Source organism: Nannobrachium achirus (genome assembly GCF_963921795.1).
Source record: "Nannobrachium achirus genome assembly, chromosome: 14".
Taxonomy (NCBI): Eukaryota; Metazoa; Chordata; class Actinopteri; order Myctophiformes; family Myctophidae; genus Nannobrachium; species Nannobrachium achirus.
Window position 1 is genome coordinate 24040077 of NC_137821.1, and position 23901 is coordinate 24063977.

Below are 23901 nucleotides of genomic sequence, written 5' to 3' on the forward strand. Positions count from 1 at the left end.
TCTTTGTTTGATGTTTTGACTTCATTATGAAAATGAGTTTTTCTGTTGAACCCTCGTTGGTCCGTTCATTAATTTTTGCGGGGGGAAAATATACAAATTAGATTACACGGCAGGTTGGGGCTCTTCAAATTAGATTACCGCAAATTGAATTCCTTTAGTTTTGATTCATAATTTAAATGTAGTCGATCGTGTGTGCCTGTCGTCGCGGTAACTTTTTCTTCGTGCGGGCTTTGGAGTTTGCCTTTGATTCCGGCGGGGTCCTGAGGCAATAAGCGCCGCGCGATGATGCAACGCTTCTCGGAGAACGACAATGGCGGGGAATTCTTTTGGCGTGGAAAAGGCATCTGCTTCCTCTAATGTCTCTTTGTTTGTTTGTTTGTTTGTTTGCTTCCCTCTTGCTCCTTTCTAGTTAATTATTGAAGAGAAACCAGGGGTGGGAGGGGGGAGCGCTTTGCTGTCGCCCTCCCCCACTAGCCCACCCCCACTCCCTTGGCTCCATGCGTGACTCAGAGAGAGGGAGGGGGGGGGGGGGGACAATTAGTGGACAGGAAATCAGTGTAGCGGGGAGTAAATGTTAAGGAAACGGAATGGAGAGAGCAGGCACGTGCACACCTAGACATCAAAGGGGGGCTTGAGCCCCTGCCCTTTTATCTGTCTGTAAAAAGTTCCCTCTCCAGACCATGAATGCAGTTTTCATTATGGTGAAAGAAATGCGAATGCCCGTTTCCATGCTATGCCTGAAGGCAGCGTTCAAGAGAATTGCCTTGTCCAAACTCTCCTGAACTTGAATGCAGCATCTCACGTTGAAAGAATTGCTCTCTCCAAATCCATGCCGTTACGCCACATCTCTGGTATTGACTTGTTTATGCTTAGTTTAGTGTGGTATCAAGCACCGACAATAGCCGCATTCTGCTATTTTCAATATCTTCACCAAAAGGCCCTTTTAGAAATGTCAGCCCCTGCCTCTCTAACATTCTCTGCACGTCCCTGGGAGAGAGAGGGGTCTGTTGTTGAGCGGGAGGAAATGTGATGAGACAGAAGACTTCTGGGTGGGTTTGGCGGACAAAGCAACGGAGACCGGCGTGAAAGCAGCGTGAGCGAAGTGAAGAAAGCAGGGTTGGACCACTGAGGGAGAGGGAGAGATGGTGGAGCGAGAGGGGGGAGAGAAAGAGATGGAGGCAGGCACGTGCACACATAGACATCAAAGGGGGTTTGAGCCCCTGCCCTTTTATCCGTCTGTAAAAAAAAAGCCCTCTCCAGACCATAAATGCTATGGTGAAAGAAATGAAAATGCCCCCTTTCCATGCCATACCTGAAGGCAGCATTCAAGAAAATTGCCTTGTCCAAACTCTCCTGAACTTGAATGCATCATCTTATGTTGTGAGCTTGGAGGTCTGCTATTTTCAATATTTTCACCAAAAGGCCCTTTTAGAAATGTCAGCTCCTGCCTCTCTAACATTCTCTGCACGTCCCTGGATGGAGGATAGGATGACAAGAGAGAAGGGGTGAGGGAGAGGGGAAGAGAGGGAGAGAGAGAGAAGGAGGGAGAGAGGGAGGCATACCTTGGGAGCTCCAGTCCATACTTGTTAATTAATTCTGGCTCTGTGCCTGTTTTTTTAGACAAACAAACAGTGGAACGGAGAAAATTAGGATCTCCCATTAAAAAAAGGGGGGGGGGGGATACAATAAAATAACAGCGGAGAAAAACATACGCGCGAGGGGAAACAACGAATCTACCACGTGTTTAACCTCTAATAATGGCTTCTGAAACACCACGACCACTTGTAATCAAAAGTTGACAAGGGAGGGAGGAGAGTGGCGCGGTCGGCCTCATTGATCGCCCTCTCTCTCTCCCTCTCTTTTCTTGGTATGTATTCCCGATGTTCTGGCGTGCGGGCCGGGGAACGCGATCGGGTTTCTTTTTCTCCGGGATTGCGATTGTCTCATTGTTTATTGTCGGAGGGATTGGATATTAATGGGTTGGGGTTTTCAAGTGCTGTACGGCCGGACCTCCTCCTCTTGCAGCGCCCTGGCCAAGGGCTGGGAGATAACGCAGTGCTCGGCCAAGAAGCACGCCGCGCTTGTCTAGACAACCGCGGCCCACGCAGCCTCGCAACGCCCCAAATTCACCACGCGTCGCCTGCCTTGAATACCGGCCAGGTGTATGCTGTGCTCCTGCCAGGTATCACCTCATCATGGCGTTTTTTGGACACATACAAACAATGAAACACGCAGGGAGACCGGGAGCTCGCTCTGACTGCTGTCATCTCCCCCACATGTTACCAGTGGTGGAAAAAGTACTCACATTCTTTACTTAAAGGGGCACTCCACCACTTTTCAACCTATGTTCATTGGTCCTCACTCAAAAACATATTTTTTTTTCTTTTTTTTTCTCAGAAGAGGGCTGTGGGCAGGCTTTCTATTCCTGAAAATTTGCAATTTTAAAGTGGAAGCCATTGTTCTCGCGATAATAAAAATCTAAATATTTTTTTCAAAAATATTGATTAATTCTTTTTTTGGAAAATGATGATGTCACAAGACGATGGATTCTTAGCGGGGCTGTTAAGGAGAACAATACTTCAGTTCTGGAAAGAAGCACCACAATTTTACAGAGTGTACCTCTTGGGTCATTCTTTAGAAAAATCACATTAGACACTTAATTTTCAAAATGTCCGCCAGTTTTAAAGATGGCCGCCTTTTCGGATATGTTTTACAGTACGCCAGCCAGTTAATATCGAATTTTCATAATATTAGAGTTGTTTTGTAGGTTTTAAAACATCCTGAGTTCATTTATTACACTTTTAAAGCAGCCAGAATAACCTTTCTGACTTTTGGTTGGGGTCTTTCCTCACCTGGGACCCCCCAGACAGACCCCTGAGCCTATTTCAGTAATCGCTCTGCTCCTGCACCAGAACAATGTTAAATTAGATCTGAAATATGCTCTGAAATAAAAAATGACTAGTAGCAAATAACAGAGGTCTTCCACGGGGGGTCCGGGACCCCTGGGGGGGTCCTCAGAGCTATTACAGGGGGCCTGCCAAATCTCGATGAGATCTTTTTTTTTTCTTTTTTTTTTTTACATTTGAAACTTTGAATGTTTTTATGTATCCTGGTTTTATGTATTGTACTTTGATGGTTTATTAGTATTCTCAGTATTATTTATAATGTTTTTTGTGTTAAAACAGTTATGGTTGACAGCTGTTACTGCAGGGATTGCAATAATGAAGGTATTGCAACTTTTCACTTTGGGTGCAGAACAACATTTCCATTTATTGCACTGCACTCACACTGACAGCACATACACACACACACACACACACACACACACACACACACACACACACACACACACACACACAGACACACACACACACACACACACACACACACACACACACACACACACACACACACACACACACACACATTTTAACCATTTATTTATGTCCACACAAAGGAGATGCATACAAGGACACACATAGTATAGGTGCAGTAGAGTAACATTTACAAAATCATGGCATTATGTCTTCATGATACAATAGCAAGGCACTTGGTACTCTACGGGTATAAGTAACAGCGTCTCCGCCATATGTGGCGGCTGCCGATTATAGCGGAGACGGAACAATACTTTGCCAGCCTTTTTGCCTCTTTTTTAGGCACTCCAAGTTGTTGAAACCCTCTAACAACCAGCCTGTGGGTATGTCCTAGGCTGCCAAATATGAAAACAAATAGTCTGCACCTGTACCCCAGCTCTGAGATCGTATTTAGGAGAGGTTGGTATTTAATGACCTTGGTCATGAAAGCTTCCTCTAGGCTAGGGTCAAAGGTGCAGGCCATCTCCAATACAGACACTTCCCTGGACTCTTCATCAACCACAACAACATCTGGTGTATTAGCTGTCAAAGATGCAAACATTTCCAAGTTATCACAGAGATGAAACATGGATGGAATGACACGGGAATGTTTGTACACACACACACACACACACACACACACACACACACACACACACACACACACACACACACACACACACACACACACACACACACACACACACACAAGCACCTCTTTGTTATTGTCACCCCAAAACCCTCACCTTATCCTCTTATAGAGCCCATGGTTAATTACGCCCAAAGAGATTCACTACACTACAGTAATTTCAGACATGCAGGATATATTCGTCTTCATCATCATCATCATCTTCAATGTCCAACCTAATAGTGTTGACACAGTCTCCACCATAGCATAGAGTGAAAGGCAGGTTATTTGAGCAGCTGCACCGTCCCTTACAACCTGCTTTGCAGACACATTTGATGGGCTCAAGTACTGCCTTTGGAGCAGGGAGAGCAAGAAAACTGAAACCTGGAATATACCCTCCACTCTCTGAATTCCATCTATTTTCTTCGATTGGTGGAAGCACAGGGAAATTTGTCAGGTATGATTTATCCTGCATTGTGACGGAGTTGGCACGGAGGTAATGTGGTAGCAGTGCAGCACGAGTTGGAGGTAGCATCTCACCCTCCAAGTTATTTGACAGAAATAGTTCCCATCTGAGTAATCCCAGGGTTGTTGGACCTTTTGAACTGTAAACATGGCATGCAAAATGTTCGGACTGCAATGTTGATGGAAGCTCACAATTTATAAGCTCAGGAGGAATGGTCAATGACCTTGCCAAGGTCCTTGAAGCGGTTAGTGGCTTGGTCATCATCATCATCATCATCATCATCATCATCATCATCAAGTAGGCATTGACCCATGTCTTTTTGGTGATTCCAACAAATGTTCTTCCCCAGTCAACACCTGAAAAACGCAAAGGAACCCTTGACATTTGTAACATCAACTTGAACTCACTCGAATATATCAATTTCCTTTTTTTGTACCGGAGGCAAGGACTTGATAAGGAATCGGGGTATCAGCCTCTTCATGTGTTTGCACTTCCTCAAAATCATGTCCCTTGATGAAGGCATCGTATTATGATGCCTACTTCGTCATACCTGACAAATTGCCCTGAGCTTCCATCAATTGAAAAAATAGATGGAATTCAGAGAGTGGAGGGTATGTTCCAGTCAGGTTTCTTGCCATCCCTGCTGCAAAGGCAAAGCTCATCAAATGTGTTTGCAAAGCAGGTTACAAGGGACGGTGCAGCTGCTCAAACAATAACCTGCCTTGCACTCTCCTCCCTGCAAATGATATAGTGGAAACTGTCAACATTATTAGGGAGGACATGTATAGTAGTGAATTTCTTTGGGTACAATTGACCGTGAGCTCTTTAAGAGGATAGGGTGCGGGTTTTGGGGTGACGATAACAAAGAGGTGTGTGTGTTGTGTTGTCAGTGTTAGTGCAATGCAATAAATGGACATGTTAGACTGTGCGCCCAAAGTGAGAAGTTGCAATACCTTAATTCTTGCAATACCTGTGAACCTGTCTGTCTAACACACACATGTTATAAATAATACTGAGAATACTAATAAAAACAGTTTCAAATGTAAAAATATATATACATATAAAAAAAAGGAACTTCCCCATCAAGATTCGGCAGGCCTCCTGTAGTAACTCTGAGGACCCCCTAGGGGTCCGGGACCCCTGTGGAAGACCCCTGGGTATTTGCTACTACTCATTTTTGCTTTCAGAGCCCAGTTACAACAACTTTAATGCTTCAGTTATGATCTAATTTAACATTGCTCTGGAGCAGGAGCAAAGCGACTACTCAGATAAGCTCAGGGGTCTGTTTGGGGGGTCCCAGGTGAGGAAAGACCCCAACCAAAAGTCAGAAAAGTTATTCTGGCTGCTTTAAAAGAGTAATAAATGAACTCACGATGTTTTAAAACCTACAAAACAACTCTAATATTATGAAAATCGGACATTAACTGGCTGGCGTACTGTTCAGAGGCAGCCATCTTGGAAACATGGCAGCCATTTTGATTTTTCAGTGTCTAACGTGTTTTATCATAGGAACAACCCCTAAGGAGTACTTGTGAAAAGTTTTAGGTTTCTTTCCACTTGTGAAGTATTTTAGTGCAAAAATGCATTTACCTGCCCCGCTATCTGAACTTCCCACAGCTCTCCTACTTGGACTGAGTAGATTTTGTTTTAAATATTTTATCATGAACATTAGTGAGGACCTATTATATGAAGACAGGTTGAAAAGTGGTGAACTACTCCTTTAAGTAAAAGTATCAATACGGCAATGTAGATGTAGGCCTGCTCTGTTACAAGCAAAAGTCCGGATTCGGAATTCAAAATGTACTTGAATAAAAGTATGGAAGTATTGGCATCAAAAAGTACCAAAAGTAAAAGTACAAAATGTTTGAAAATAGACGATCTACAAGCTCACAGTGAGCTTGTAGATCGGCTATTTTCAAATAGCCTAGGTATATAATAGGGCTAAAGTGGATTAATGTATGTTTTTTAATATAATCGTTTATATCTACTATGTAACTAGTAACTCAAGTTTTCAAATCATTTTAAAAGTGCAATATTTGGATCCAAGATGTAGTGGAGTAGACGTAAAAGTACTGAAAACTGGAAATACTCAAGTAAAGTACAGATACCTCAAAACTGTACTTAAGTACAGTACTTAAGTACATTTACTTAGTTACTTTACAACACTGCATGTTACTACAGCGGACGAATAATGCCACCCTCAGCTGTTGCTGTTGTGGTAAAAAAAGAAAAAAGAAGAAATATAATAAGAAAATCAGATCCCGTTTCTCACTCCTCCAGTTTGTGAACGTTTGTGAAACTGGAGATGGGTGCTTGTGGCTTGTGTTTGCCTGTCCTTGGAAGAACAAATTCCATTCCCGCCGCGTGCCGTGATTGGCCATGCTCCGGGGTGAGGTTAGCTGAGGTGAGCCTGCTTACATGCGAAGGTGTTATGGCTGGGAAATATGGATATTATATGGATAATGTGATAAGAGACCAGATATTGTCCGGGATCATAATATGATACAGCATAAGTGTTGTCTTTGTCTGGTTTTAATCACTTGAACAAGCACTTCACCCTTTTTCGACCATATATTCACAAAGTTGGTCTTCACTAATGCTCATCCTTTAATTAGCCTTATTCACGGCCCGCCCACTCAGCATCCCCCGGGTGCTGAAGTCACATTTTGAAGGGGAAAATCCTACTATAGCCTATAGAGTTAAAGTTGTACCATGTAACTTTTTTTATAAAACAAATCTTAAAATGGTCCTAGCTGTTAAATCGCTAAAGTTTTAGAACCCCCACTCCGTTATTTTCAGCTTCTAAAGCCTTCTCTTTATATGTTTTCTATGATCCCTGCCCGGGACCGGTTTTCGCGGAAAAATTGCGTCATCACACTACCGGCCAATCACAGCGAGGGTTATACACTGCCGGCCAATCACAGCGCAGAACATACACTGCCGGGCTCTCTGGTGGGTTTAGGAAACATGCCTTCAGGAAGTACACTGCAGTGTTTACACTGGAGGAGTCTAGCATGTAACTCTCCAACCGCTGCTCGTAGAAGGACACGGGAGACCTCATTGAAAGCGTCTCGGCGACACAGAAATCGCAAATGTTATGCAATTTCCGAATAGTAAAGTATGAAATACGGCTAGCATGATCAAGAACACAAGATAGTAAAAGGCACAAAGCATTATAATTTACTTTACCGTTCGAAATAATGATTTGTTGGCTTTAAGTCCAGCTATTTCTGTTATAGTTCCCCCTTCTAAATTGATGTCAGCACCCGGGGGATGCTGAGAAATTTGCTGAGTGGGCGGGCCGTGAATAAGGCTTATTCTGTCTGCTCACCCTGTCTCATTGGTTGGCTGTGGACAGTTGAGAAACCTGCATACCAGTGACATCATCGATGGGGATTCCAAGCTACTATAAACTACAGCTTTTCTCTTGCTGGGAAGTTAGCTTACTGAAATAGAAGCCTTTGTTGTTGCTTACAGAAAAAAAGGTTTATATCTTAGTTGGGGGAAAAAAAAACAAGACAGATGTTGTAATGTGAAGACAGGGTTTGGGAAATGTCTACACTACAGTCCAGCTTTGAAACACAGCAGGCAGACAGAAATGTACCAATTCATACTGAGCGTTGTTTATCGTCACTGTCGGGCAGAAACCTCCAAGTTTCAAATGTGTAAATTCTTTCGCAAAGTAAAGCACTGCTTCATCATACAAGGCCGTCGCACAAAAGTAGTGAAAACAGCTGATCTACAAGCACACAATGCCTCGCGGTGCGAGGCATTGTGTGCTTGTAGATCGGCTGCTTTCACTAGTTTAAATCATTTAAAAAATGATAAATACAAAACAAACGGTTTTGGACATACAAGGTTTACACCCAACAACGACGTTATACTTTTACGTTTTTGAATAAGAACAAAATAAGAAATTATTGTCACAATACGATATTATCACAATATCGATATCGAGGCATTTGGTCAAACATATTGTGATATTTCATAATTCATATGTCATATATTGCCCAGCAATAATTCACCCCGATGGACTATTTCTTTACCCCGATTGACCCGGCCGGTCTCCCCATCCGCTGTCTCCTCCGGCTCTATTGAACAGGGCCAACGGGGTAGACTGGCAGACAGTGGAGGAATAAGGCAGCACTGCGACGAGCGCTTTATCACCGCCCCAGCGGTTCCACTCATCTCCTGTCCCCTCTCTATCGGCTTCAGTCAGGGGGTTGGGGGGCGTGGCCCGGGACGGCGGCGGGGGCCGCCGCTGAATGAGGACGTGTGACCTCACGGACCTCATAACCGCCTCCGTATAACACATTTAGAACGGGCACACATTATTGTGTGTCATTATTTTATGCTTTAGCTATTGAAAAACAGCAGATATACAAGCTCACAGCGCGGCACCGAGTGCCGCGCTGCGAGCTTGTAGATCTGCTATTTTTGAAAAAATTGTGAAAATTTGAATTTTGACCCGATTCTATAAGTGTCTTTTGAATCCTTCTAAGGTTTTTTTTTTTAAAAACCCTATGTTTCTCTGTCAGCAATCTGGCTATAGCCATCGTCAAAGAAAAGGTCCTTTTCACTTAACTGGAGCTCAGTTAGTCTGTTCTTGAGAGACTACTGTGTCAGTGGTTCTCAAACCTTTTCATGTGAAGGACCCCCAACATGATATGTATTTGGCCACGGACCCCCATCTCAAAATATCTAGTTCCAGGGACCACCCAGAAGCAAAATTTGAGCTACAAACGTTTTCTTTAAAAATACATATATTCAAAGATTTGCACATATCTTCACGACTTAACAAAAAAATAGCAGATCTACAAGCTCGCAGCGCGGCACTCGGTGCCGCGCTGTGAGCTTGTATATCTGCTATTTTTCCACTGGTTAAAGCATTCAATAATTCTAGGCCCTAAATGGGATAACCCCCTCCACGCACAGCTTTATGGGGAGCAATATAGGCCTTTTCAATGCACTCTCTGTATATCAATGTTTGATGAGCCGGTGTCAGTAGGGGTGCGCGTGACACCGAGCGCCGCTTTGCCTTCATGAATGAACGCCCGGGTGAAGCCGGGGTGCCCTCCCGCCCCCGCACGTAACTTGCCGTATTTCAATCTTTTTTTCTAAGGGCCCATCCATGCGAAGCATCCAGTATTTAAACCCGGCTCTGACCCCTTGCGTCTGCCTGTCTGTCTGTCTGTCTGTCTTGGTTGTCTTTCTGTGCAGGGCTGTGGGGGAGAGAGTTCAGCGTGGCGCACAAAGACAAACGCACCTTCCTGGGGAAGAAATACACTAAAGTTCCCATAATGCACAGGGCAGGTAGGTGCAGTGTGCTTAACACATTTGCCGCCAAGGTTTCTTCCAAATCAGAAAAAGGTCCCTGCCACCATTCACTCCCATTCATTTTTAAAACAGCTGTAACTCTTTGTGTAGAAGTGCTATATGAACAACAAACACATCAGGATAAACTTTAGGGTTTATTCTTTCATATGTTGAAGAGCGTTGAGTCTAAAAAAAGGTTCCATGTAGAATTCCTTTGCTGTTGAATTGAGAGCGTCATCTGCTATATCTTCCCTTTCAAACTAGTTCTGAGATAATCGCATTTTTATGTTTGACAATGCGACAGAGCGGTCACTGTTGCCTCTATCTCAACATGGCCTATATGAAAAATAATCTTTAGGATGTTCACTTTACTGGTGAAGGGTTGAAAGTAAAAAATATTCATCATATATAGTCATATTAGTCATATTTATAAAAAAAGATTATCAAAATAGTGCTTTGTTTTGTGGTAACTTTTAGCATTTCAAAGGCAAAAACTCCATGAAAGAATATGTTTTGAGTCATCATTTTTTTTTCAGAGAAACTAGACAGCTGCATCATTATTTTCTGAAATTTTGATGTTCACATCGTCAAAGTACAATATTCTATGTAATAGTGTTTCACAGAAATGGATGTCAGAGAAAAACACATGTTTTGTATATATTCTGCCAGTAAGTAATTTCAACCAGGACTATTTGGAAATGTGATACCTGTTTTGAAAGCCTGAGGATGTTCTTTATTCTACGAAAAAAAATTCTCATTTCCTTTCGAAGTTATGACCAAAAGGTTACAATATTTTCTGACCTAAATCACCTCTCAAGAGAAGAAAAATATTGCCAAATATTGTGAAATATTGCCAGACCAACATAAAATGCTCAACTTTTATAGCAAATATCTCAAACAACCCTTTGAATTGCTGTCTTTCATTATACATTACAAAAAAAGGTTGTCTTTTTGACATTTTCTGTAAATAGTAAGTGCCTGCATAGACTGCTGTGATGAAGGGAGGTTTAGCCCCCTCATGTGTCCATTCCATATCATTACACATCATATCATTACACCCATCTCTGGCTACCATCATGAAATAGTGTACAAATAGAACCAAATGGACCCTTACGGGTCAATTTTTACTCTCTGAGTACTCTCAGAGGACCATGTAATGGTCAGTTAGGTAGCCAGGTATGTATGTGATGGACAATTACTTAGAAAGTAAGTACATTTACTGAATTATGGGAATGGAGAGATTTGATGCTTTTAGATTGCGTTTACTGTTTGAATTCTTGAAACTCATTGTACCCCACTTAGACAAATAACGTGAGTGTTTACCATTTACCACCTATACAGTATAGATAGTTGAAACAGGCTAGATCTACAGTATCAACACGTTTGATGAAAAGACAAGACATATGAAGGGAACCCAATTTACTATGACACATCAGAGCCTAGAAAACAAGCCATAATGAATGCACTCTACAACGTAACATGGAACCAAATGGACCCGTAAGGGCCCATGGGGTGTTCACCTACACTGCAGTATGATAGTTGAAACAGGCTAGTTCTATCAACACATTTGATAAAAAGACAGACTGGTCATTTGATTTATTTTTATTACAAAAGACGTAACAATAAAGTACAACCTTGAACCTTTTTGACAACTGAGTGATAGAGGACCATGTAATCTGTGGCCCAGTAGCTCTCGAGGCTTGGTTTCCACACTAGGCCAGTGAGAAACTGTAGGCCCAGGAATGTCTTCAGTTCCTCCACTGTCACCTCCTTCCAAGCACGGACCCTTGAGAAAGGCAGCTCGGTCAGCATAGAGATTGGTCTGCTCTACGATATGCTGAAGCACCTCTTCGTTGAGGAACAGCTCTGCAAAGTCTACTGGGTTGTCTGAGGAGATCTGCTGCTTTCCCACGAGGGCCCGGAAGTCCAGTGAACTGCCTGGGGCTCCATCTGCGTTCATCAACCCACTCGGAAGCATCCGTTCTTCTGCGCTGGCACCAACTGTAAATCATAGAAAAACATTTACCATAAAAAATATATATATATTGTTTTCATTCATGTGGTGTGTGTATTTCTCAAATATTTTGGCTCAGGGCAGCCCTGTAAATATCCTAATCATCCACGGCACCCCTGAATTTTGTTATTTTCTTTTAGAACTGTATGTCATTACTGTATGTACATATTATGTAAACATTTCCCCCTAAGATACAGTCTATGTCATGAGCAACACTTGTGAATATCATTAGACTGGACTGTTCTTATTCTGCATCCCTATTCTGGTAGAGAACATTCACCTACAATATCCGATCTACAAGTTCACACCACATCACATCACATTGTGCCATGTTGTGAGCTTGTAGATCGGCTATTGTTTGTGAACAGACGTGGTACACTGTAGACTTCAACTGTAAGTGATTCAACTGAAGTTACATTGACAGATATCAAAATGATTTTGACCTCTATGGCCTTGCCATGCTGCAAGTAAAGCCAGAATAAGGATGGACATATTGTGTGTGATGAGCAGAAACGGTTCTCACCTGAACAGTTTTCGTCTCATCCTGGTGGAAGGTGGATATCATGCGGACTATACGTTTGTCCCTCCAGGCCAGGACCATGACATCATCAGTGTGGCGAGACACCGTTTCCCCTACTTTCAGGTTAGACAGCTGCACTTCTCGGATGGATGGCGGTTCTCCCCTGTTCTGACGAAGCGTGCCACACGAGTGGATGCTGTGACTGAGGAGGAGCTGCGACATTTGAACACTGTTGTATAGATTGTACTGGAAGACACGATAGCCCTGTCCCTCCATCAGGAATGGACGGCTCACTGTGTCCATCAGGGAAGTCTTGATGCCGGGCTTCATGGTGTAGCAGTAACCATTTTTGGAGTCGGCCAGCACGTAGCTTTTTATGCCATACTTTATGGGTTTTGCTGGGTTGTACACTCTGAACTTCAGCCGCCCGCGCCATAGGAGTGTGCCCTCATCGATTCTGACGTTTTGGTGAGGTTTATACTTCTCCTTGAACTTTCTGAGCAGCATGTCCAGGATGGGGCGGATTTTATGAAGTCTGTCACTTGCATCAATCTCCATATTGCATAGTCTACAGGGTTGTCTGACAGGAGATCTGCTGCTCTCCCACGAGGGCCCGGAAGTCCGGAAACTGCCTGGGGCTCCATCTGCGTTCATCAACCCACTCTGGAGCATCCGTTCTTCTGCGCCTGCCACCAGCTGTAAATCATAGAAAAACATTTACCATAAAAAAAAAATATATATATATATATATATATATATATATTGTTTTCATTCATGTGGTGTGTGTATTTCTCAAACATTTTGGCTCAGGGCAGCCCTGTAAATATCCTAATCATCCTTCACCTACAATATCCGATCTACAAGTTCACATCACATCACAGAATAAGGATGGACATATGAGCAGAAACGTTTCTCACCACTTTTCTTCTTAGACTTGCGGTGAACGGATGGGCCAGCAGCAGCAGAAGGTGGTGGTCCTGGCTGGTCCTCCGTCAGTGTGTCTGAAACCCCAGTGAAATAAAATCATGGCTCTCCCTCCATCTCAGTGTCCCTCATCCCATCAGTGTCCCAGTGAAATAGTAAAAATCATGCACATCAAATCAACTTACTATTTAGACATCTAGCCATCATCTCACTACTGGGTCTGCAACCTGGGAGGGACAATTCCACTCCCCTCTGCGTCCTCTGTAATCACAAATCATTTCCCATTTAGCAAGAACGTATATACAGAATGTAAACTACATGAATGCAAGATTTCTTTTGTATTTACTGTATGTACGTACCTGCATGCCTGGACTGGGATTGTCCTCCGTGTTGAGTCAGGAAGATCTCTGCATCATCATCATCCACTGTAATCACAACATTTTCCATTGGTGACAAAGGGAAAATAAATTAGGAAAATAATATATATTCAACCCCAGCATCATACCCAGTCATGCATGCATCTGTGTGTTCCATGACTTTGATGTAAATTATACATACATTTGAACAACAGAAATGTGATTTTATCTAGTGACCTGAACTTGAAGAACTGGACTCAAGTCTTGCCCGGCGAGGCCCGCCTCTCCTCTCCTCCTCCTCCTCCTCCTCCTCCTCAGAATCTGAATCTGCATCTGCAGCAGGAACGTGCAGAGAATGTTAGTTAGAGATTTCAACAAGGGCCTTTTGGTGGAAATATCACAAATAGACCTCACACACCGAAAATAGACCTCCAAGCTCAAAATAGCTGACCTCCATGCTCACAACGTGTCGCTGTGCGGCGCGTTGTGAGCTTGGATGTCTGCTATTTTTTCGGTGTGTGACTGTGTGATACCACACTGAACTAAGCATGGTCTGGAGAGAGGGCACATACAGCGTTGTGAGCTTGGAGGTCTGCTATTTACGGTGTGTGATACCACACTGAACTAAGCATAATCAAGTCAATATTTGAGATGTGCCGTAACGGCATGGATTTTTACAGAGAGGGCACTTCTTTCAACATAAAATAATTCATTCAAGTTCAGGAGAGTTTGGACAAGGCAATTCTCTTGATTGCTGCCTTCATGTATGGCATGGAAAGGGCACTTTTTTTACATAGATACAGCCCCCTTTGATGTCTATGTGTGCACGTGCCAGTTGTGCAGTGTTTTTATTTCTTGTTTTATGAATTGAATATAGGACACATATGGAAACAAGTCAGCATAGATGTTGAGCTTCCTTTAGGAAGTTTGTTTGACTGTAGTGCATTTCTGCAGCAGCAACATCAACAGACTGTACGTTTTGTGCATGTGTTGGCACCAGCAAAAAAAAAAGATGAATGATGAACACAAAACCCTACTTTAGGATCTAAGTGACTGATGTTATAATACACATTTGATTGTGTAGGCAGCAAAGACATTTTCTGTGCTTCCTTGACTTATTTGAGTGTTTGCATTTATGCCTAATAAAACACAATGTCATTTCACGTTTCAATTCTTACCAATGTCGTGCACGCACAGAGCCTGCTTGGCGCTGGGTTGCGGTCCTTCATCATCATCATCATCAGTATCCACGTCGGGGTTTACGCTTGCCGTCCTGCCACTACGGCGCCCAACTTGACTGAGAAACGGAATGGGCTCAGGTTCTAGCTCCTCATCTGTGACTGTCATTTTGTCAACATAGCGTTTCAACACTTGCAGCTTTGACTGTCCCTTGCTCGGCAGCGAACCCCGGCTACGCTTCATGCCTCCCCCCCCCAAAAAAAACACGGATACTAAACTATACTAACTCCCCTCTCTCTCCCTCCCCCTCGCCCTCAAAACAGATATCACACAGAACAAAACGGACACACAACAGTACACAGTAAACAGACAGACAACAGACAACGTTTTTGAATAAACACTTATCTCTCCCTCTCCTCCTCTCCTCCACCACCTACACCTCCCTACCAGCTAACACGCTAACAGCTAACACGCTAACAAACACACACACACACACACACACACACACACAAACAAACACTTCCAGACAGTCAAATTCTCACCTTGCACTCCAAACACGCTCGCACGCTCGCTCTCTCTCTCTCTCTCTCTCAAACGTCACCAGTCAATCAATCACAAACACTATCAATTACTCTTACAATACAATGCTCTCTGTCTCTCTCTGTCTCTCAATTCCAACCTACACGCAACAACAGGCTGGGGGCGGAGTGCAGTATTTATAGGGCTGGGTAAAAAAAAAAAAAAAAAAAAAAAATAGCTGGGCTGGGGTTGTGTGATTTCTGTTTACATGAAGTGACCTATAGAACACAGCCAAGTGTGTGTGTTTTCCTTACTGATCCTATAGAAAAGACTCACCACTGTTGTTTAGTTAATTTGGATCATGTGGTCTAGTGTGTACATTATGTTACAAGCACATGGACCCTCACTCATAGGTTGCACAGGAGCGCCATCTAGTGGATTCCAGTGGAAAGCTTATCTCGTTCAGGGACGAGTTAGATAACTCTGGCACACGTACATTATTTTTCTTAACTCGTTCAGGAACGAGTTTGGCACAGGATGTGTTAATAATGCCATCGGTGGTGGTGGGGAAAAGTACTCCAGTTTTTTTTTACTTACTGTAACTTACTGATGGGACGATATGCGATATTATCTTTTATTGTGATAAAAAAACACTCACGATAATCGTATCGTGGAGATTGAATTTATCGCGATATCGTCCTCCGTCATGCACTGGGATCATTTCACCTTTTATTTGCCGAGCTGCATATCCAGTATCACTTAAACCCTCTATAATTTGTAAAACGTACTTATAATATACTGTACGTACTTGATATAGTCTTTTTTTTCACTATCTATCAAATGTCTTTGCCAAAAAATAGCCGATCTACGAGCTTGTAGATCGGCTATTTTTTGGCAAATGTTCCGCCCCAGGATAATGGATTTTGATTATCGCAATAATATCGTAAATCCTGATTTCTTTTGTCACAATAATCGTGATATGATTTATATCGTCCCATCCCTACTGTAACTACTTGAAGGCTAGAGTCGCCTGAACATTCGCTAGAAATAGCAGATCTACAAGCTCACAGCACACCGTGAGCTTGGTAGATCTGCTATTTTCAGCAAAGATACAGTATGAAGTATAGTCAACACTGGAAGGGGTCTACTACAGTAAGTATAGGGTTTAAGTCAAGGGTCTTCAACAGGGGGTCCGGGACCCCTAGGGGATCCTCAGAGTTACTACAGGGGGGCCGCCAAATCCTTGTATGATAGGATAATTATTTTAAATGAACAATTGAACCCTCACATCCCTATACTCTGAGGAGAACTTTAGCCAAAAATAGCAGATCTATAAGCTCTCCACGCCTCACACTGCGAGGTGTTGAGAGCTTGTAGATTGTCTCTTTAGGCAAGTAGGTTTGGTGGCCAGGTAAAAAAAGAGACCAAGTACAGAGTGAAAGGTCAAATTCACCAAGTGTCAACGATTTAAGTGGTTAAACTTCTGGAAAAATAATTGACAAAATGTGAAGTGAAATGAACAGATCTGGTTCAATCTTTTGGTTACCGCCCCTTGGAAATAAATAACACTGAGAAGGACCAGACTAATATCCACAACAGTGTCTGGGTATGCAAGGTTAGTGAACTTTGGCAATGTAAAGGTATGTTTTCTCGTGCCAATAAAGCTCCTTTGAATTGAATTGAACAGATAACAGTCAGAGTGCAACAATAACTCATATGATATCCTAGAAATGAAATTAAGTCTTTCTTCTTTGTAACAAATAAAATAAATTATAAAATAAAATACAAATCTTGTTTTAAAACAAGACAAAAAGTCTCTTAGGGGTTTTGGAGAGAAAATGACATTCAGCTGTAGCCATGGCCTGACAGGCTGTTATTGATCCAGACATGTAAATAGACATTTATACTTATTATTCAATCACTTAAACCCCAGCATCCCTATTCTTGGGGGACATTCACCAAAAATAGCCGATCTACAAGCTCACCACAAGATGCGTTGTGAGCTTGTAGATCGGCTATTTTTGGTGAAGAGAGTTGTTGTATGGAAAAATAACTCAAGTACAGTTCAACTCAGCCTCAGTTGCACTGTAGGCCTACTTGTAAAACTGGTTGATGCTTTGAGCTTTGAACTGCTCATTGGAGGAGATTTGTGGTACAATAAGCATAGCTGGCTGCTGCGATCTGTTGGAATGCGCACACTGTCGGTGCTGACTACTTTATTTTTCAATGACGGCGGAGCCGCGTAGGCAGAGACAAGCAACGCCTACGTGTCTATACTTCTTCATTAGCCTGAAACATGACTGTCGCAACCGTTCGTATCGCACGACCGCCATGCGTCCAGTCTCCAGTGAGCCCGACTGTGGTTGTCTGCTGCAAAATCTCTGCAGATTTGTCTGTCTGACTGTCTCGTTGTACTAGCTCTAGTGTAGCCGCATCTCGCACTGCTGTCAGTGCTGTGCTCTGTGCATTGACTGCATTCGCTTCCTGACTCGTATCCCTGACCTACGGAGTGCACCGAGGCTCAAACATCACTGCGTTAATCGCGCGTTAACTTTGGCAGGCTTAGAAAAATTATATTTTTATTTGTATGATCATGACGTGCCGCACAGACATGCAGAAAGGGCCGCATGCGACCCGCGGCCCGCGGGTTGAGTAGCGCGGAATATAGTGTAATGCATTTGAAATACTCAAGTAAAGTAAAAGTACCCATGTATTATTCATGATGACAAAATACCTATGTACAGTACTTGAGTAAATGTACGTGGTTACTTAACCACCACTGAATAACACCATCCACCACACGGCAGGAATCCAGGTTTGCAATAACTTAAACATGTGCACATCTTATTATTATTCATCGATGTGTGGCCTATGACTTATTTATTAATAGGTTTTCATATTTAATCCATTTAGGCCTGAACACAATATGACGCAATATTTTATGCTTTAAATATAAAAAAATAGCAGATATACAAGCTCACAGCGCGGCACCGAGTGCCGCGCTGCGAGCTTGTAGATCTGCTATTTTTGAAAAATCGTGAAAATTAGAATTTTGACCCGATTCTATAAGTGTCTTTTGAATCCTTCTAAGATTTTGGGAAAAAACCTATGTTTCTATGTCAGCAATCTGGCCAGCCATCGTCAAAGAAAAGGTCCTTTTCACTTAACTGGACCTCAGTTAGTCTGTTCTTTGAGAGACTACTATGTCAGTGGTTCTCAAACCTTTTCATGTGAAGGACCCCCAAACTGATATTTATTTGGCCACGGACCCCCATTTCAAAATATCTAGTTCCAGGGACCACCCAGAAGCAAAATTTGAGTTACAAACGTTCGCTTTGAAAATACATATATTCAAAGATTTGTACACATTTTCACGACTCTTTTCAAAAATAGCAGATCTACAAGCTCGCAGCGCGGCACTCGGTGCCGCGCTGTGAGCTTGTATATCTGCTATTTTTCACTGGTTAAAGCAGTCAATAATTCTAGAACCTAAATGGCTTAATGTGTGCATTGCCCTGCAGTCGGGGCGAGGTTGCACTGTGTATTTGTGCTGTCACAGCAGCGGGGAAGGAGCCGTGGGAATTCAGAGCAGATGCTATTCCATCATGTTCATGCTCCATGTCAACGCTGTCCTACACAACCTGATCTCGCTTAAATTGAAGCCAGATGTCAATCACACTCTCTAAATAAGAATGAAAACGCACGAGATATTAAAGATAATTCCGCATCAGTGCACACCACAGGATATGAGAGATTATCGTGCTGCTGTGCCGAACTACTGTATGAGTCGCCATGCATCGCCACGCACCTGTACGCTAGTTTTGGATGGATACCGCCTCAACTGCACCAGGCGTATAGAGCTAGGAAGGGGTCTTCAACAGGGGGTCCGGGACGCCTAGGGGGTCCTCGGAGTTACTACAACGGGTCCTCCAAATCTTTGTGTGATAGAAACCTTTTTTTCTCCTTTTTTTATATTGACCACTTAAACCCTAGCGTCCATATTCGGAGAACTTTAGCCCAAAATAGCCGATCTACAAGCTCACAACGCCTAAGTATTGATGGTTCAAGAATCCAAACACTGATGAATGTGCTGTCATTGTGCTGTCAAAAGATGAACTATATGGAATCTATTGACAGGTTGTGGGGGTCCTTGCTTCATCTCTCTTTCAGCAAAGGGGTCCTTGGCCTGAAAACGTTAAAGACCCTGGTATAGAGCATAGCAATGGTGGCCATTTTGTGGTGCCACAGATAGAAAACGCATTCTTCTTTTCCCATGGAGATTTCCAAAAATGAATTATTTTAGCTATCCAGGCTCCTGGTGATGACCATTTCATGACCATAAAACATTTGATTTGGTGTCAAAATATTTCAATTGTTTAAATTGAACCGTTTCAGCAATGTCCCAGAAGCGTCTCTCCGCTTCACGTCACACCTCATAGACTTATCTCTCTTTGGTCGCATGTAGGGATAATCGTATTGTGAAGATTTAATTTATCGTGATATCGTCCTCCGTCATGCATTGGGATCAATTCACCTTTTATTTGCCGAGCTGCATATCCGATACCATTTAAACCCTCTATTGGTAAAACGTACTTATAATATATGTACTTGATACAGTCTTTTTTTCACTCTCTATCAAATGTCTTTGCCAAAAAATAGCCGATCTACAAGCTCACAACGCGTCGCGACGCGTTGTGAGCTTGTAGATCTGCTATTTTTTTGGCAAATGTTCCGCCCCAGGATAATGGATTTTGATTATCGCGATAATATCATATATCGCAATTTCTTTTGTCACAATAAGCGTGATATGACATTTTCATATCGTCCCATCCCTAGTCGCATGCGACCGTCCCAGATAAATATCAGGCATGTTTGATGATAATCAGGGCCTCCCCGATGCGTCTGTGAGCAGATCTGGAGGCGTAAGATGGGATCTTATAAACCCTTCCTCACACTGCCGGATCATCTGGGTAGATAATCGCCTCCAACCAGCCTTGAACCAGGAACACCCCCATGATTGTCAGGCAGAAGTTTCTGATCCCAAATCTCCCCATTTATTCTGCAATTTTATACCAACCTTTTTTTCTCTCCGTGGAGCTCCCCTCCTTATATTTGACAATGCTGAGACACCAACATGTGCACACATGCACGCGCACACACTTGGTTTTTCAGACACATTAACCACTTAAGACGAATAATAAAAAGAGCAGATTGTGTGAGCTTGTAGATCTGCTATTTTCAGCTTGGAACCAAGTGTAAAATCAGGCATTATGATGCCATCAAGGCCCACCTAACTGTAGATGTAATGGACTAAAATGATATTTAAGGCTATGTAAACCACCACATCCTGTCAGTAGGTCCGCGATTCCGTAACACCTCAATGTCTATACTGACCTCGATGCCTATGGCTGACCTGCCCATATATGGAGGTCCCTGATGTCATCCTGCCCATATATGGAGGCCGTCCGCCCATCTGGCACACAGGGTGATGTCATCCAATGGGAAAACTCTTGAAATAATACAGAGTGACATCATAATGGGAAAAGGGTGATGTCATGAAATCAGGGTATAAATACTGCCTTAAATGAATTATAGAGTTGACTGTAAGTTACAGGATTTCTGCAGTACGGTTAGAAGGGGCGAAGCGGGCGACCAATTGTGAAATCTTTACAGAGTGTACCGTGAGAGTCAGGGAGGCAGAGATATATAGAGACATAGAGGGTTAGAAAGAGATTGACAGAGAATATATTAGTCTTTCCAGCCTGCAAGAGACAAAGGAACTCCTTCCAATTCACAGAAGCGGTGTCCATGAACCAAGACACAGGTCCTGGTCTGTGTCCATACGCCTTCACGTCTCGGATCACCCTCCATGAAAACACGATGAGGAGCCACAACAACCTCTACAGTCAAATGATGAGCAGTGGAGAGCTCCTCTCATCTTCCTCCACCTGTGTTACCAGCCAGAAACAAGGAGACACAGACAAACCAAGATCTTGTGAGGACTTCAATGCAGCCAGGAGAAGTAAAGAATCATTTGATGACATACACAGTAAAGAAAACATATTGTGCGATAAGAGTTTAGAGGTGTCGACACAGTATGCCCACCCCAAAGAAAAACCTTTCCAGTGTAAAGAGTGTGACAAGAGTTTCGCTGCGTCAGGTGAACTGAAGAGGCACCAGCGGATCCATACTGGAGAAAAACCCTTTGTGTGTAAACAGTGTGACAAGAGTTTCAGTGAGTTAGGGACTCTGAAGAGACATCTGCGTATCCACACTGGAGAAAAACCTTTCGTCTGTAAACAGTGTGACAAGGGTTTCGCTGTGTTAGGAAGCCTTAAGACACACCAGCGTATCCATACTGGAGAAAAACCCTTTGTGTGTAAACAGTGTGACAAGAGTTTCGCTGTGTTATGTAACCTGAAGATACACCAGCGTATCCATACTGGAGAAAAACCTTTTGTGTGTGAACAGTGTGACAAGAGTTTTTCTCTTTTAGGTACCCTGAAGAAACACAATCGTGTCCACACGGGTGAAACACCCTTTGTGTGTGAACAGTGCGACAAGAGTTTCAGTGAGTTATGCACTCTGAAGACACACCAGCGTATCCACACTGGAGAAAAAACGTTTGTGTGTAAACAGTGTGACAAGAGTTTCGCTGTGTTAGGTAACCTAAAGAGACATCAGCGTATCCACACTGGAGAAAAATCTTTCGTCTGTGAACAGTGTGACAAGGGTTTCGTTGTGTTAGGTAACCTGAAGATACACCAGCGTATCCATACAGGGGAAAAACCCTTTGTGTGTAAACAGTGTGACAAGAGTTTCAGTGAGTTAGGTCACCTGAAGACACATCAGCGTGTCCATACTGGAGAAAAACCCTTTGTCTGTAAGCAGTGTGACAAGGGTTTCAGTCAGTCAGGTCACCTGAAGACACATCAGCGTGTGCATATTGGAGAAAAACCCTTCCTCTGTAAACAGTGCGACAAGAGTTTCAGTCGGTTAGGTTCTCTGAAGATGCACCAGCGTGTCCACAGTGGAGAAAAAACCTTTTGTCTGTAAGCAGTGTGACAAGAGCTTTAGTGAGTTAAGTGACCTGAAGAGGCACCAGCGTGTCCACACCACATAAGAGCTTCAATCAGTTATTCTGATGACAAACCCATCATCTCTACGCTTCACCACGCGTTGTCCACCAGATGGCGCTGACCACTCAGGCCATGCTTATAGCGGAATGAAAGACGATGATCAAGGTGGCTCACCCTATGCACAACTCTTTGAATGCCAATATATATACATGTCAGCAGGGATGTAGTGGGGGGGGGCACGCGTGGGCACGTCGTCCCACACTTCTCTCACGTCGCACGCACGCGCACAAGTGATGCGCGGGCCGGCAGCCTGGCTGCTGGTCCGTGTCATCAAGTACCTACTGTAGACAGACAGAGTGCAGAAGCACAGAGCAGGCTGTCCACCGATTGGTAATATCGCCATGACAACCAACAACCAACCAACCAGCAAGCTGACTGCCCCTTCGGGCTATGGGATAAGACTCACTGACCAACCAGCGTCACAGTCTGTGTTTACTAAGCGGTTCGTACGTAGCCTGCAGCAGTTTGTTTGTTTTGAATTTTTGTTACCTTGGATTATCTACCCGAGTATTATTCCAGTCAAACATGCAGACACCACCAGCATCACAGGTCATGAAGGTCTTTGAACGGCTGGTTCTGAACCTACTGAGACCGGCGGTCAGTGATCACCTGGACCCCCTTCAGTTTGCCTACCAGGCTGATATTGGGGTTGATGACGCCATCACCTACATGCTCCATAAGGCTTTCACCCACCTGGAAGATCTGGGCAGCACGGTCAGAATTATGTTTTTTGACTTCTCCAGTGCTTTCAACACTATCCAACCGTCTCTGCTTGCGGAGAAGCTTACGCTGATGGGGGTGGACAAGGGCTTTGTGGCATGGATCACACAGAAAGACCACAGTTTGTGAGACTGCAGAGCTGTCGGTCTGATGTGCTGGTGAGCAACACAGGGGCCCCTCAAGGAACTGTGCTCTCACCCTTCCTGTTCACTCTCTATACATCGGACTTCCGCTTCAATGGACCAATCCCCAATCACATACACACCCATTGTAACTGTTACAATGGGTGTGTATGTGATTGGGGATTGGTCCATTCCAAGACCTGTCATCTGCAGAAGTTCTCAGATGATACCGTGGTGGTCAGCAAGATCTCGGGTGACAACACGGCTGAGCACGATGGTGTGGTTAGGGACTTTGTGCAGTGGAGCGAGGCTAACCATCTCAGGCTAAACGCTAGCAAGACCAAGGAGATGGTGGTGGACTTCCGTACTTCCAAGAGAGTTCCCCCGGTGCCAAGCACCATTAACGGAGAAGTGGTTGAGCTTGTGGATAACTACAAATTCCTCGGAGTACACCTGAATAGTTCACTGGACTGGTCGGACAACGGGCAGGCGATTCACAGCAAGGGGAAAAGCAGGCTGTTCCTCCTGAGAAGACTGAGATCGTTTGGTGTGTGCAATAGGATGTTACAGATATTCTACCAGTCTGTCATGGCAAGTGTCCTCTTTTTTGGTATAACATGCTGGGGTGGCAACAACAGAGCAGGT

The 23901-nt window shown here is 43.5% G+C and overlaps 1 protein-coding gene across 1 annotated transcript in view; it reads left to right on the forward strand.

Moving 5' to 3' along the window:
• serpinh2 (serine (or cysteine) peptidase inhibitor, clade H, member 2) overlaps positions 1–23901 on the forward strand; it is a gene marked incomplete at both ends in the record, with an annotated part of 153035 nt that overhangs the window by 84923 nt on the left and 44211 nt on the right. Inside the window, one exon of the mRNA XM_080741499.1 lies at positions 9668–9760. Coding sequence (XP_080597625.1) covers positions 9668–9760 — 93 coding nt within the window. The remainder of the gene's footprint in view (positions 1–9667; positions 9761–23901) is intronic.